Source organism: Dipodomys ordii, unplaced genomic scaffold, assembly GCF_000151885.1.
Source record: "Dipodomys ordii isolate 6190 unplaced genomic scaffold, Dord_2.0 Scaffold17, whole genome shotgun sequence".
Classification (NCBI taxonomy): Eukaryota; Metazoa; Chordata; class Mammalia; order Rodentia; family Heteromyidae; genus Dipodomys; species Dipodomys ordii.
The window spans coordinates 11,648,965-11,665,366 of record NW_012267233.1 but is presented as its reverse complement, the minus strand read 5'-3'; the positions used below and the strand labels follow the sequence as shown (position 1 = coordinate 11,665,366).

At 33.2% G+C, this 16,402-nt stretch overlaps 1 protein-coding gene across 1 annotated transcript in view; it reads left to right on the top strand.

Annotated features, from left to right (window-relative positions):
• Vps13b (vacuolar protein sorting 13 homolog B (yeast)) overlaps nt 1–16,402 on the top strand; it is a 548,051-nt gene that overhangs the window by 136,149 nt on the left and 395,500 nt on the right. Inside the window, exons 17-18 of the mRNA XM_013012393.1 lie at nt 2,997–3,131; nt 4,432–4,605. Of these exons, the coding sequence (XP_012867847.1) occupies nt 2,997–3,131; nt 4,432–4,605 (309 nt within the window). The remainder of the gene's footprint in view (nt 1–2,996; nt 3,132–4,431; nt 4,606–16,402) is intronic.

The following is a 16,402-nucleotide window of genomic DNA, read 5'->3' as shown; positions in this document are numbered from 1 at the left end:
GCTCTACCACTTGAGCCACAGCACCACTTCCGGCTTTTTTCTTTTTGCTTATGTGGTGCTGAGGAATCGAACCCAGGGCCTCATGCATGCAAGGCAAATGCTCTACCACTGAGCCACCTTCCCAGCCCCTCGTGATTACTCTTAAGGCAGCTAGTGACTTAACTTACTTTGCAGATGAGAAGATGAAATAGAGTGTTTATTATAGAGTATCACAATATGTTTAATGTCATTGCATATCCTGTGGCTCCCTCATTTATCATGGATGGAATCTTAGGGAGGATAATATTCATTTATAACCTCTTTTTACATAGGAAACTTATAGCACTAGTTCTAAAAAATAAAATTGAAGAACAGGATGATGAAGAGGAAGATGAAGAGGGAAGGGAAAAAAGAAGAAAGGAGGAGAAGGAAGGAGGAGTAAGAAGAAAGAAAAACTGAAAAGCAAAGAGCAAAACAGGCACTTGATATGTACATTGGCATGGCTTACTATGGCCACCTTAATAATCACTGAACTTGGCTTTTAATCACCAAGAGGAGGTGGGGACCAGAAGGGAGGAGTTGTAAATGACATGCTACATCTATATGCTAACGTACGCACGTGTGTGTGTGTGTGTGTGTGTGTGTGTGTGTGTGTGTGTGTGTGTGTGTGTTGAACTCTGGTCCTGGGCGCTGTCCCTCAGCTCTTCAGCTCAAGGCAAGCACTCTACCACTTGAGCCACGGCACCACTTCCTGTTTTCTGGTGGTTTGTTGGAAATAAGAGTCTCACAGATTTCCTTGCCCACGCTGGCTTGAACTGTGATCCTCAGATCTCAGCCTCCCGAGTAGCTAGGATTATAGGTGTGAACCACCAGTGCCTAGCTAAGTGTTCACCTTTTTAAAAAATTAAGGCAACAAGTACATTCCTTGTTGAGCATTGTTACCTCTTCCCTTGTTGTTCTCCCATTAGCCCTTCCCTCCCCCACTTTCATCACTCCTCTCCCCACCCCCGAAATTGTAAAGTTCATTTCCAATATACTGTCTTGTGGGTATCATTGTTGCAACAGGTCATCCTATGTCCATGTTTTAGCGTTTTGTTCTTTCCCTTCCCCTCTCCAAATTAGTCAAATGTATAGACAAGATGCAGGGTACAGTGACAACAGGTGATATACCATGGGGGAAGGAAACAAAAAAAAAATCACATAGTACATTAAACACAACAAAGAAAGACCTCTTATGTCCATACAAGATGATGCTAAGTGAAATGAACCCCAAGATATGTTCACCTTTTTATACATGGAATCATAATAGAGTTGACTGATCAAATTTAAGTAAATAAGCTTGGAAAAGAGCAGGTTGTTATTACTAGTTTACATTTTTAAAAGGCAATTTGAAAAGAACAGTTTTGGTCACAGTACAATTGAAAAGAAGGTACAAAGATTTCTCATTTTCCCTTCCCTGACTTATCCCACATATACATGGCCTCCCCCAATACCAACTTCTCCATTTGTTTTACTGATGAACTTACATTGGCACATAATCATGCAAGTCCATATTTATGTTAGGTTTACTCATAGTGTTGTGCATCCTGTGGGTTTGCACAATGTGTATTCTCAACAGTTACAGGACCATACAGTGTATTCACAGCTCTAAAAATCCTCTCTGCTTGCTCCAATCTCTGGTAGTTACTGATCTTTTTATTGTATTCATACTTCACTTTTTCTAGAAGGCTATATACTTAGAATCCTATAGTCTATAGCCTGTTTTGATCCCTCTCTCTCTTTCCTCCTTGCATTTTTAGGTATAGTACCCAGGGCCTCATGCAATTATGAATAAATCTGCTATAAATATTGGTGTGTAGGGTTTTGTGTGGGTTTAAATTCTAACTCCTTTGGGTAAATACTAAAGTACCCAATTGCAAGATTATATGGCAAGAGTATGTTTTGCAAGAAACTAACACACTCTCATGGGTTTTGGCTACTAGATGGTTCTGGATAACCTTTTGCTTTGTTTTTAGTAAATTACGGTTTTGAACAGCTTATAACAAAAGGGGTTACCTTCCTGTAACCAACACTGTTTTTTAGAGCAACCATTTTTTTTTCAGCCTGTATGTTTCTGTATGTTTTATTGCATATGTTTAGATACTACTAGTTGTTACTGTTGGACTTGAGGATACTTTAGTATTCTATTCGTGATCTAATAAATTTCTACAAACCTAGTGCCTTAATACAACAGATGTTTTTAGATAATAATGTCTATATTAGAGGCCTTTGTGAGAATGGAGTGATTTTTATAGGCATAACACATAGTAAGTTTTCAGTTAATGTTGATTAGATGATGATGATGATGATGATGATAATGTTGAATGGTTATGATTAATCCCCAGTACTGTCAGAACAATGTTCTTTAGGCTTCTCTGCCTTTACCCTTCAGATCAAGTTTTCAAATCAACCATTTTTATGGTAATTGTTACCTTTATCCTTTACCAAGTAGTATGCAATAGATATATTAATATTTACCTTTTTTGTTATGTGATGAAATTGGTTAATTTATAAAATTCCTTTAGTTTCTTTTGCTTATAAGATGTGCTTTTAGTTAAGAACCTTGTTATTTTATATCTCTTTATTCCATGTGACCAATACATTTTATTACTCTGGTAGCTTTCTCTATAAATATCTCCACCAAAATAAATAATGCTTCAAAAATAAAATTATAAAGTCAAATATGATTTAAAAACCTCTTTTGTTTTTAAGGTAAATATTTGTACATTTGCTTTTTTTCCTTGAACTTGATTAATGAAGAGCTGACTGTATAAGTATAGTTATGAGAGTTCAGCCCATTTATTTTAAAATTATATCCTTTCACCTTTTAAACACTGAACTCTGAAACTTAACACAAATACCATAAGAACATCTGAGGTAGATAATTAAAGTATAATTAAGTTTAAATGCCTTGGTGAAGGAGTATAAAAATTATTTAAATTCAATCGGCTAGTACATTTGCAGTTTTCTTTTATTAGGTGTGAAATCTAAGAATCCCCTGCCAACTCTTGAGGGCTCAATCCAGAATCTTGAATTGAAGTACTGCAGCACATCATTGGTCAAATGTGCCTCTGGGACCATGGGATCAATAAAAATTTGTGCCAAAGCCCCAGGTATGTGCAGCTGGATCGTGTAAAACTTTATTGCCTGTATAGGAGAATTGGCCTTGCATTTTACAAGGAGCGTTACTGAAACAAGAATTTACTCATTGTTCCTATGAATCAGAGGTTTTAATTTTTTTTTAATTTGCCTTAAAATTTTTTAATAGTGCCAGGATGATACTTATTGACTTTAACAAATTAATTTTATTTAAGAAACGAACCTTGCAGCTTTAAGAATACTTACAAAGGGGAAAAATAACATTTTTTCTGATACTTTTTGGGAAATTCGGAGTTATATGTGACACTTAAATATTAAAATATTAGTATTGCAGGATTAAATAAAATCTGGATGTTGTCGGAGTTATAATTGACTTTGCTTTACTGACTGGTATTTTATAATGGTTTCCTTAAATTATTTGTAATATTTTCAGTACAGACTAAATTTCAAGATAAGATTATAATTGTAATTATTGCATTTCATTTTTAAAAACTGAGTGTTTATATATATATAAATAAAAATTTGTATATTTTTTTTAGTGCTAGTCCTAGAGCTTAAATTCAGGGTCTGAACACTGTCCTTAACCTTTCTTATTCAAGGCTAGTGCTCTGCCACTTGAGCCATAGCTCCAGTTTAGACTTTTTGGTGTTTAATTGGAGATAAGAGTCTCATGGATTTTCATACCCACCGCTGGATTTGAACCGCAGTTCTCAGATCTCAGACCCTCAGCTAGGATTACAGTTCATTATAAAAGAAATTGAACAGAGCCTACATTTATTAGCAAAAGTTGAAACATAAATTTAAGAATTAACAATGGACCGGGCCACTGGTGGCTCATGGCTTGTAATCCTAGCTTTTTGGTAAATTAGATTCAGGATGCTGTTCTCAGGTAGCCTCAGCACACAGAAGAGACCCACTTTTCAACTGATAGCTGGGTGTATAATCATCCCATCTATATTATGAACAGTAAAATAGGTGGGTCATGTACCTGAATGTGCCAGGCAAAAAAGTGAAACTTTAAAGTCTATGCAAAACAGAGCAGAGTCATGGCTCATTTTTAGAGTGCCTGTCTACTAAGTGCAAGCCAGTACCATGAAAAACAATAACAATTACAACAACAAAATTAGGAACATTTTAAAAGTAGTTTTACCAGTCAGATTTACAAATTATCAACTAAATGTATCCTTAAAATTCAGAAATTTAATTGAAATGTTTTTGTATTCGTATGTTTTAAGATCAAGTGTCACCAGGCTATTCTTACATTTTACTGAAGAGTTTTTATTTTTGTTTCCTTCAATAACTATTTTTACTCAGGCGACAGTGGAAAAGAGAAGTTGGTTCCTTTGCTTCAAGGTCCCTCTGACACTAAAGACCTTCATAGTACCAAGTGGCTCAATGAGACTAGAAAGCCAGAATCTCTTTTAGCTCCAGATTTGGTAGCCTTCACTATCCAAGTTCCACAACATATGGACTACTGCCACAGTTCTGGTAAGTTTGAACATTTTATTATTCCCTTATTTTTATTTTATTTAAAAAAATATTTTCTTGTGAAGATGCTATACATAGAGGTTACAGTTACATGAGTAAGGTAATGAGTACATTTCTTATTGAGCATTGTTACTCCCGTCTTTGTTTTTCTCCTATTATCCCTTCCTTCCCCCACCTCCCTCACTCTCCCCTGCCAATTCACCCCTCTGAAGTTGTCTTGTGAGTATCATTGTTGCAAGGGTCATCTTGTGTTCTTGTTTCAGCATTTTGCTATTCCCCTTCTTCTCCTCAAATTAGATAAATATATATACAAAACGCAGGATACCAAAATCAAGTACAGTGAGAACAGGGGATATACCACAGGGGGAAGAACATACAAAGGAAACAAAAAAAAAATCGCATAGTACATTTAAGACAACAACAAAGAAAGGCCTCTTGTGTCCATATCTTGGGGTTCATTTCACTTAGCATCATTTTATATGGTTATATGTACATAGATTTTGAGCTTTTCTGCTCATCTGAGAAAATTAGACATATACTATTTAGACATATACTAATTATTGCATTTTCTTTCCAAGAATTACTTTTAAAATCGGATTTTTTTTTAAGAAGAAAGAAGAATGATTTGTTTTGATTGGGTATTCTCTACAGTTGTGCTTTTCTAAAATTCCGAGAAAATATTTTTGTGTTAGCTTTAATAATTAAATGTCTTTATAAATAATAATGGTTTTTATATAAGGGATTTAGGTTTGTGTAGCACTTAGCCTGAGATTTATATTTATAAAGTTCAGATGAGTTCTGAAATTTTGCATGTCATGTATCATATATTTTCCTGACTTAGTAGCTCTTTGACTGTGTCCCACAGTGTGTCATATTGAAATTAGATGTTTAGGGTTTCTGTACTTTTGTAGAAAGGATAAGATTTAACAGTGGAAGAAACAATAAAAATAAAAGCAAAAGTTAAAAACAGAGATTTGAGATCATATTTTTAAGGTTTGTATTTTTTCAACTATTGCTTTGCTTCATAAGAAGAAATTGTTTCATTTTATTTACCACAATAGTAGAACCATACCTTTCTTGTTGAAAGATGATATCAGGGAAAAAAGTTAGGTAGATGAGTATCACTTATGAGCTCAGTTGGCCAATATATAATTAATAAAATGTAGGTTGTCAGTCAGTGAAGGTAATAAAACAGCAACATAAGATTTCTTAAAGGGATTTCCTAAAAAAGATTTCTCTATAGTTTAGTTTTCAGTGAGTATTTTGAAATATCTGCATAAAAGTATCATTGTAAGTTAAGTGTTGTAACTTATAGGAATTATGTTTAGCATTACTAAGTGCAAAGTAGAAACAAAAAGATTTGTGTTAATTAGGCAGACTAAAGTAAATATTAAAATAATGCACAGTACATATAAGAACATAAAGAAGTTTTTTTTTTTAATGCCAATCCCAAGGTTTGAACTCAGGGCTTGTCACTCAGTAGGCTTGCTTGCTTGGTAGCTACTCTGTCACTTGAACCATATCTCCAACCTGGCTTTTTACTTGTTATATTAGAGATGGGCCTTTTTGTGATCATTGTATCTTAACCTTGTGAGTAGCTAGAAGTAGGCCTTAACCACCAGCATCTAGCTCACATTTTGAAAGTTTTTCTGTATTCCCATTTTTTACCTAAGTGGTAGTCACATTAAAAATGGGAAATTAGTCTGAGGATTTCTTGACATCATGCTTCTGAAGAGAACATTCCTCAAAAAATGTTACATGCTAACAAAATTAGCATGGTACCTGTACAAAAACAAACCTTTGTAAACTAATGGAATAGAAGACAAAGATACCAAAAGCATACATTAGAAAAAAGACAGCATCTTTAGCAGGTAGTGCTGATTACACTGGATATTCTCATGTAGAAGACTAAAACCAGGTTGGCAAGGATGGGGGAGCCCCTTACACACTGTTGTAGTGATGTAGATTGTACCACCTTCTATGAGATGTCTAAAAACTTAAAAATAGAAATACTAGCATGATATGTTGGCTCACACCTTCTCCTCTAGAAGCTGAGGCAGGAGGATGGCAAGTTAGAGGCCAGCATAGGCTGAAGCGTTGCAGGCTAGTAAGATCCTGTCTCAAACAACATAAGCCATACAAACAAATAAACAGAACTATCATATCGATCCATACTCTTGCATATGTTCTTAAAGGTTATTAAATAACTATATGCCATGTATACTGTAGCACTATTCACAGTCACTAAGTTATGAATTTCGTCTAGGCTTAGGTGCCCATCAGTGGGTGGATAGATAAAAACAATGTAGTACACCTATACTAGTTTATTCAGCCATAAAGAAGTAAAAAATTATGTCATTTGTAGGAAAACAACACTGGAGATCATCATGTTAAATGAATTCAAAGCCAATCTCCGACAAGTCCTTTGTTTTATCTGATATACGGAATTTAGTAAGAAAAAACAAAGAAGGAAAAAATGAAAGTAAAAGAGATGATTAGGGATGTGGAAAGCAAAACAGGACAGTGAAGAGTAGGTAATAAGGAAGAGTAATAGAGGAGAACATGATAAGGAATACCAATGAAACTTACTACTTTGTGTCATTGATATAACAAAAATGAGAAATAAATTCATTTTAGGAATTGTATTGATTTTATTATTATTAAAAATACATTAGTCTGATGAGAATGGTTTGGAATCCTAAAGATAGAATGATATGAGGATGAATTCGAGATCCAAACCACAACTGTTCCTACAGGTGAGGTTCTTGCCAGTCTTTTAAGAAGTGATTGGCAAATACTTTAGTAAAGGCAGATAGATAATATCTAGGCTTTGTGGACCAGGGTGTTTTGTTTCATGTGTTTACTTCTGCTCTTGTAGCCAAAAAAAAAAATAGCTACTCAGTGTGTGTGTGTGTGTGTGTGTGTGTGTGTGTGTGTTTGATGATATTCTAGTTAAAATTTATTGGCACAGAAAGTGGACCAGGTTTGGTTTGATCATTTTCTTTTCAATACCTTTATTTCAGGGAGGCACAAATAAATAGCTTTGTTGATGACTATTTAATCAAATTCTTTCAATATGCTGTTTAACAACCTCTTTTATATAACTAGTCATATTAATACTTTTGATAGGTTTTTATTTTCAAATTAGGAGATTATTATGATATTCATTTCAGCACTCAGACATCCATTTTCAGTTCTGATACCTAAGAAGGTATTAATCTTATCTGAATCTGTTACAAATTCTCCAGCTGGACTTCTGTGGCTTTTAATGTTTCCCTAAACGTACTTAAAGAGTGAACTATATTTAAATAAGTATGTATTCTTTATCTTAATATTCATATTACTGTTCATAAGTTGAATCTATTTCTAGGGTCACATTAATTTTCTTTTCAACTTTTCTAAAAGTAAGGTGGATAGGAAATATTATCTGTGACACCTATGATATTTAAAGAGTAAAGTTTTACAACTTTTCATGCTGTTTAGGAAATTCACCTAATCTTCAACATTAGTTTCATGTTTAGAGTTGTTGATAGATCTGTATGTAAAATTGTAATGTGATCATGTATTTGGTTCCTTGAAAACTTTGCTTTTGATTGTTTGAATCCTACAATATAATGTGTTTTTACTTCAGGTGTGTTCACATACTTTATTATAGAGCATTTTGAAATTTAAGGTTTTTTATCTGCCTTGGGACTACCATGCACATTTATGGCTTAGATATTTATGATAATGGCTTAGAGATTTCTTAAGTATTTTTATAAACCAGTTTTAACATGTTTTACATGTAACAAGATTTAAATGAAATATGTTTGGGTATGTGTATGTATGTATATGACAGATGGTATAGAGAAATAAAAGATAGTTACAAACTGTGAGCTGTCTTTGGAGACTTTACTGAATCATATCAGTTTCTCAGCAAGTATTTTTCTTGCTACTGTGTCTTAAGTCCCCCCCAACCATACACATACAAACACAGTAACTCATACTTCTTGATTATTTTCTTTTCACTGGGTTTTCTTAGTTTTATCACAGTCTATTATATACTCTAGATTCATTTTGCTGTTTTCTTTTCCTGCTATTTGAATTTTATTCTTTATTTGGGCTGCAATTTTTGTCTTTTGCTATATTTTCATTGTTCAAAACAATAATTGGCCAATAACTCACTGAAAGTAAATATTTAGTGAACAAATGAAAAAATGAGTGAGGATTGCATTTTTTGAGGCTTGAACATGTAATGAAAATGAGACAAGAAGTCTTTTCTGATATTAAAAACAAACATTCTGGGTAGTTCAATTCCTTCGTGATGAAAAATTAAAGAGAGCACAAGTTAACCCTTTTGTCGTTCTCAGAAACAGATGTCTAGGTGACATTGTTAATAAACTTTTCCCATGGGTTTATAAATTTGAAATATGATCATACTAATTGGCTTAGGGGATCATGGTATAAAGTGTGGAAGACAGCTGCTATGGTGTGTATGCTTCCAACTGAAGGAGAGAGCATTAAAGCTGAGAACCTGAAGTATTTTGGATGTTATATAAAAGTAAGCTAAAAAGTGAGTTTTAAGAGGAGCTCAGTAAGGTAGCATCACTTTCTAATATCAGAATGTGAGAATAGGCTGGATAATAATAAGAGATAGGAGTTAATGTGATAGAAAGGAATATTACTAGCCGGGTGCCATTGGCTAACGCCTGCAATCCTAGCTATTCAGGAGGCTGAGATCTGAGAATTGTGGTGAGACTTTTATTTCCAATAAACCACCAGGAAACTGGAAGTGGTGCTGTGGCTCAAGTGGTAGAGTGCTCACCTTGAGCTGAAGAGCTGAGGGACAGCACCCAGGCCCAGAGTTCAAGCCCCATGACCAACCAAAAAAAAAACCCGAAAGGAGTATTATTGATATTAATGAAACTCATTGTAAAGTAGTTTTAAAATGTGATTGTAACTTTTATGAAAGTAGTTTTTATAAAACAATACTTTCAGGCAAACAAAAATTATTTGTCTTATGGTGGATGAAGAAGAAGGCTAAAAGTTAAGTGACTTATCCACGCCTACCAAGTCAGACTTTGAACCTAAACTTGGGCTTTCAGATTATACTATTACTCCATAACCTAGGCTTTTTGGCATTTTGTCTTTTAACCTTAGTATCAATGTTGCAAGGCATAGCATCCTTCAGCCTTTAAAAGTTCTTTAACTTTGTGAATATCTTCTTTCTTAGTTTATGTTAATCACTGTCTAAACAGCTACATTTCATGATTTCATGACATTGCTTCCTCTTTGAAGTCTTAGCACCTCCCTTGCAATTTGCCCTCCTTCCCCCATGACTGCATTCTGCACTTGACTGATACTGATTTTAGTGGAGGAGTGGAGGGTTCTTGTGGGAATTCAGTATACCAACTTGCATTCTATTAATGATACTAACATAGATATTAGAAATCAAATAAATGCTTCTCTACTTCCTTTATAGATAGACAAACTTGTTAGCTATAATTGATATATCTATCTGTGTTTGGTATATGCAGAATGATATATTTTATATTCTTACATTGATTCTGAACAATTTCTTTTTATTAAATAGAAACTTTAGCTTTTCTTATTATGCTATATTTTGTCCTTGGCATAACAAGTTCTGCTTGTCAAAATGTTCTTTTTCAGTCATGCTATTAATACATAACTAAATTTGTATATCTGACTAGGAATATAAAGTAGTCAAGGAGAACATTCAAGTTAGAATCAAAAGAACTTGGAAAGTATTATTTGTATTTTTAAGTATTAAGAATCTATTTTAACATGGCTCCCTCTGTTTGCTTTAGATGTGCTGGTGATTATTTTCCCCCCTCAGTCATCATTTTACTTTTGTGTATGATTTTTTTCTTCTCATAGCTATCCTTGTTCTGTTTATTCTTGATCAGTCTTAAAATCTCTGTCCCGTATTCTTCCTCTGTTAAATAGTTCTAATTATGATTAGATTTTATTTATTAGCCTTCAAGTTTTTGGTCTAGTTTTATAAGCAACATGAAATTTTATTTCAGCTGTATGTGAACCTGATCAAATTGAATCAGTTAGCTGCACTTCCCAATTTCCTTCAATTTCTGACATTTACACTTGATCATATTTTTTCAAGTAAAACCATAATCTTTCTTGACCTCTATATATGTGGAGAGAAAACTTTCTATAAGGTCTGTAATATTGTTTAATAGCCTTCTGCCCTTAACAAACAGTCATTTTTAAGGTTATGTTATTGCTCTTCTCCTTTATATTTGAAAGATTGAATTAATACTACTTTTTACTAGCCAATCATAAATTGATATCACTTTACTTTCATTTGAGATCCAAACTCCAGGTTTAGTCATTCCTTAGCCATTTCCTAAGGATATTTTAATGGTGCCTGACATTGAAAAATAAACAGCATAGTTTTCTTTCTTTCTTTTTTTTTTGGGTCCAGTTGTGGGGCCTGAACTCTGGGCCTAGGCTCTGTCCCTCAGTGCTTCAGCTCAAGGCTAGCGCTCTACCACTTGAGCCACAGTGCCACTTCCGGCTTTTTTCTTTTTGCTTATGTGGTACTGAGGAATCGAACCCAGGGCCTCATGCATACAAGGCAAGTGCTCTACCACTGAACCACCTTCCCATCTCCTAGTTTTCTTTCTTTTATTTATTTTTTATTTTTATTTTTTCCGGTCATGGCTCTTCAGCTCAAGGCGAGCACTCTACCACTTGAGTCACAGCACCACTTCCAGTATAGTTTTCTTACCTAATGTAAACTTCATTATTTGTTACTTATTACTTGTAGTGTTACTCATAATAATATAGCATAATTATAACAAAATAATTTTTGATATAATATTTAATAATAGTGCTACTTACATTTTCTCTTAATGCTAAAGATTTCAGGACAAGCTCAATTCCTCCTTGTTACTCTTCTGATTGTCAATTCCATAGTTTTTTTTTCATATAACTTAATAGCTCAGTCTAAATATTATAGCATTGCTTTAGTCATTTCTCTCATGATTCAGATTAATTGCCATATTGATTATTTCTACTGCATGATTGAAAAAGGTCTATTTTAAAATAGTACAAAAATACAAATTCCAAAAAAAATAGTACTCCATAACTTAACACAGTACTGTGCATAACACAAACTATATGTTATGTACGTGTCTTAGATTCATGTGGTGGACTTAATTTTACCTGCTTTGTTCTTAGTTGTTTGCCACTGAAGATTATATGTTTTTAATTTTTTGGTGCTGGTCTTGGGGCTTAAAGTAGGCCCTGGGTACTTTTTTTCCCCGATCTTTTTTTACGCAAAGGTAGCCTGCTACCATTTGAACCGCAGCTTTACTTCTGGCCTTTTTTGGTAGTTAACTAGAGAAAAGAGTCTCATGGATTTTCTTGCCTAGGCTGAGCAATCCTCAGGTTGCAGCCTCCTGAGTAGTTAGGATTACAGGTATGAGCCACTTGTACCCAGTTTTGGCAATTATATGTCTTTTTTTACGTGAAGTATTGTGGAGATAATTTCATATTTGATGTTGATATTCATTTATAGATCTACAAGGAGTGGCTTATAACTGCTCCTGTGGAATTTTACCTAGTTCATTTTGGTCTCACATTAATAAAGAAGACACCTTTTGAAGTATCTAGTGAACTGTAGTCACTGTATAAGCCTAATGACAAGATTTTGGGGGGTGAGGAGAAGCAGATTCTTGCCTGAGTTCTAGGGTTGTACAGATATACCACCAACCTTAGAGGCATTGTTTTCTTTTAATATATACAACTCAGAAAACCGTTTTCTTCCTAAGATTAGAAAAGCAAAATTAGGTGATTATTCTAAAATAATACAATCTAAGTATTCATGGTAAAATAATCTTTAAAAGTAATGAAACTTTAAGCCAGTCTTTGTATCTTTTGGTGTGATTAGTTTCATAAGTAAATATAAGGTTTTTTTTTAAAACTTTGTTAGATTTTTCATAAATTCTTACCTTTACTCATCAAATATGGGAAACTTTTGGTAATCATTAATCAAAAGTGATAATTATAGTTTTAGTGTCAGGAAATTTAGTTAAATTGAGGAGTAAATCATTTGGTTTACTCCTGAGAATATGAATTGTTAAGGAGATTTAAGAATGGAGGCAGAATTTTACATGGAAAGTTTCAAGTTATAGGGGATGATTTTTTAATGTAGAATTAAGTGAATTACCTTGAAGTTATGTGTTTAGTATTTTTGACAGAACTCATTGTAGCAATTAAAGACAATTCACATTTGTGGTTTGGAGATAAATGTGTAAAAATTATACCCATCTATCTTATTACATTTCCTCTTGGCTCCCTGAGGACTTTACTATGTACTTTATCTGTAATTGTTGCCAGTTTTCTATCATGTTCCCACTGGGCTTCTGGAGCAAAAAATCTTATCCTCTTGATGACAGAGCTTGCCTGAATGATTTCATGCTTCTAGCATTTTTGTTCACGGGAATTAAGAGCAAGATGTAACTACAGCTGAACAGAGCGTCTATTTTTGTAATTTTGGAGTTTGGGCTCTGTTATTGGAACTAAATGAAGAGATGCAGGTGTTCTCTAGCCCAAGCCCTTGGGAGTTTTGATGGTAGATGCTTGAAAGGAAAATGCATGTGTTTTCAGAGTCAAACAGCAGCTGTGAGACAAGGATTTATGTTTTTCTCAGAACTTTGGGATTTCAAAATGTTACATTGAATCACAAGCATAGAAACAAGAGCAAATGTTAAAGATGTTATACAAAAAAGTAAATTTACTAATCTTTTCACCATATGAAGTAGTTGTGGGAATATATGAACAAAGTGAATTTTAAGCATAAGGATTATGATAATTTGTAGGATAGAGTTCATTGAGAATGTTGCATTTTTAGTTGGAGAAGTTTTTATCCTGCTAATTACTTAACAATCTATATTTCAATTTAGAAAGGTGTCAGTACATGCACAATCAAGGGTCTTTGCAAAATACTTGCCATATACATTTTGATTATAATTCTGGAAAAATTTTAATAACTGTCTTTCAAATAACACAATAATATAAAGGACAATAAATTAAATTTAAATTTCTATCTAAAATAATAATAGTGGGACCTTACTGATGTTCATGTCAAACATACATATTTTAACATCTATATATAGAACAGATACACACTTAAAATTCTTTTTTAGATAATTAAGTTACTTTGTTTTAGTTGTCAAATTTTTCTTTATTGAATAACTACTGTTTAATATATATTTTCCTCATATTTTTATTGTGTTTGTTTTTTTAGTATAGTCAGTACTTATCCATTAAATACTTTATTGTACATTTTCTGTGTATAGAAATATAATGGTGCATCACTGTTTGTACTGTAATTTCTTACATATTAGGAACACATATGTAAATAACCATGGGAGAATGAGTGAATGAGAGGTTGCTAAATAAAGGGGCTTTATCTGTTTTGTTTTTTTTTAAAAATATTCTGTTTTATTTTTATACATTGTAAACTGTATTAGTTTCAACAACTCATCTTTTCTGCATTTTGGTTTCCTATCTTTCAAAATAAAGTGTTTTTATGCATTTAGTAGAATTGATTGTTGTGAAGATTAATGCTATGTCCTTAACTACATTGTAAACTAGGAAAGCACAATGTAAATTATATTACTTGCTTTAAAATAGTATCATATATGAATTGCTTTTTTATAACAATGCTTTTCTCTACGTATTTTCTTTTGCTTCTTGTTTCTGTATCTCAGCTGACCTGTCTTAATTTAATTTTATTCTGAAGTTACCTTTGTAAACCTGTGGGTACAGAGTTTTTAAGCTGAGGATCAAATCTTTTACCTAGTTTGAGAATCCTTCACATGCCTTGGTTAAATCATGATGCTAGGAGTCAGGAGCAGTTTCAACAGCAACAGGAAATTACTTATTCCTTTGAACAGTTTGGATTCTGGATGAAAGCCAGAGGGAGAAATCCAATGAGCCTCTGGGTAACCAGTTGTTTCCCTCCTTTATAGCACAGGGTCAAAATTTTGGCATCTTTTACCATTTATTTACTAAAAGTAAACTGATATTCAAAGCTAATAAAGACTAGTTTCATTAGTAAATCGTGAATTATTATTCAAGGATGTACCAGTTAGAAATTAGCTACAAATAAACAAAATTACAAAATATATAATATTTAAGTATCCATTTACCTGGTTCAAATGCTACCATTATTAATTCACTTTTTATTTTAGAAAGTCATATAAACCCAAGTAAGTTTTAGTTTTTCATATTGTGGTTTTGTATGTGGTTTGTGATTTTATCTAAATTTTGAAGTAGCTTTCTTATAAACACTAGGGATGAAAGTCACATTTGACCCATATGAAAACATATCTGTTTTTCTAGTTGTTCTAACTCCTCTGCAGGGATCTTGATTGTACAGAAAACTTTTGTATTTCTCTCTCTCTTTTTTTGGTACTCTCTTATCTTCACACATATGAAAGAGGAGTTTCCACATTTCACAGAAATAACATTCTGTTGATTATGGCATTTTTATTTAAGCAGTTGATTGACTCTACTATATTTTCAATGTGAATATTAAAAATGAAGTGACATAAATGATCAGAAGCCTTTGTATAGATAGTAAAATGAAAATTTCTCCCTTCTGATTAGATAAAATTCTCAGTTATTTACCTTCAAATGTGAAAGAAATATCATCAAGAATATAGTTGGAAATGTATAAAGCACAACTATAGATAATACCTTGGTAATAAAATACAAATGCATCATACGAAAATGGACACGGAAGACACAAGTAGATACTCCAATGATTAGAAACACATGAGAAACAAAACCTGTAAGTGGTCAAAGAAATTTATATTAAAATCCTAAGGAACAATTGTTTTAGTTGTGAAATTGACCAATACTTTAAAACTTGGGATTTTTAAAAAAGTAGTATCTTCCCAATTTTGCTGTGGCTGGCTTCAAACTGGCTAATCTCTTTCCTCTACCTCCTGAGTAGCTAGAATTATAGATAAAACTGAAAGCTGAGAAATTTATAATGAGATAAGCAATTTGATTAAATTCGGTAGGAGTATGAGTTGGTACACAGTGTCTATAAATCACTTTAGCAAAATTTATGAAAGATTTAAAAGGGGTCATTCACAATCTCAATTGCTAGACTATACACTAAGAGACTAATCCTATATATATATATATATATATATATATTATATTTCCAACATACATACATACATATATATATATATATATATATTTATGTTTATTTTTTGGTTGGTCGTGGGGCTTGAACTTTGGGCTTGGGCGCTGTCCCTCAGCTATTCAGCTCAAGGCGAGCACTCTACCACTTGAGCCACAGCACCACTTCGGTTTTCTAGTGGTTTATTGGAGATAAGAGTCTCACACACGGACTTTCCTGCCTGGGCTGGCTTTGAACCACGATCCTCAGATCTCGATCTCAGCATCCTCAGTAGCTAGGATTACAGGCATGAGCCACCAGCGCCCGGTTTCAAGCTATATTTTTGACTTGTATTTATTTTCAGATGTTAGGATTGTCATGTTGTTTATGCTAATCATAAGGCATCTTTGTTGTCCATTGTTAGACAAATTATGAAAGAAATTAGATTTTAGAAAATACCCTTTGAAATCCAACAATAAATGTATTTTATATCTAGGAAATTGTTAATATTGAACTTTTGTGTAAACAAATGTCAGTGTAAACCTATGTTGACAACTGGTGAATAGCTTTGCAGTAAAGTGTTTGTTTAGTCTGCAAGAATCCCTGTATTTAAATACTCATTAATGATCTCAGTTT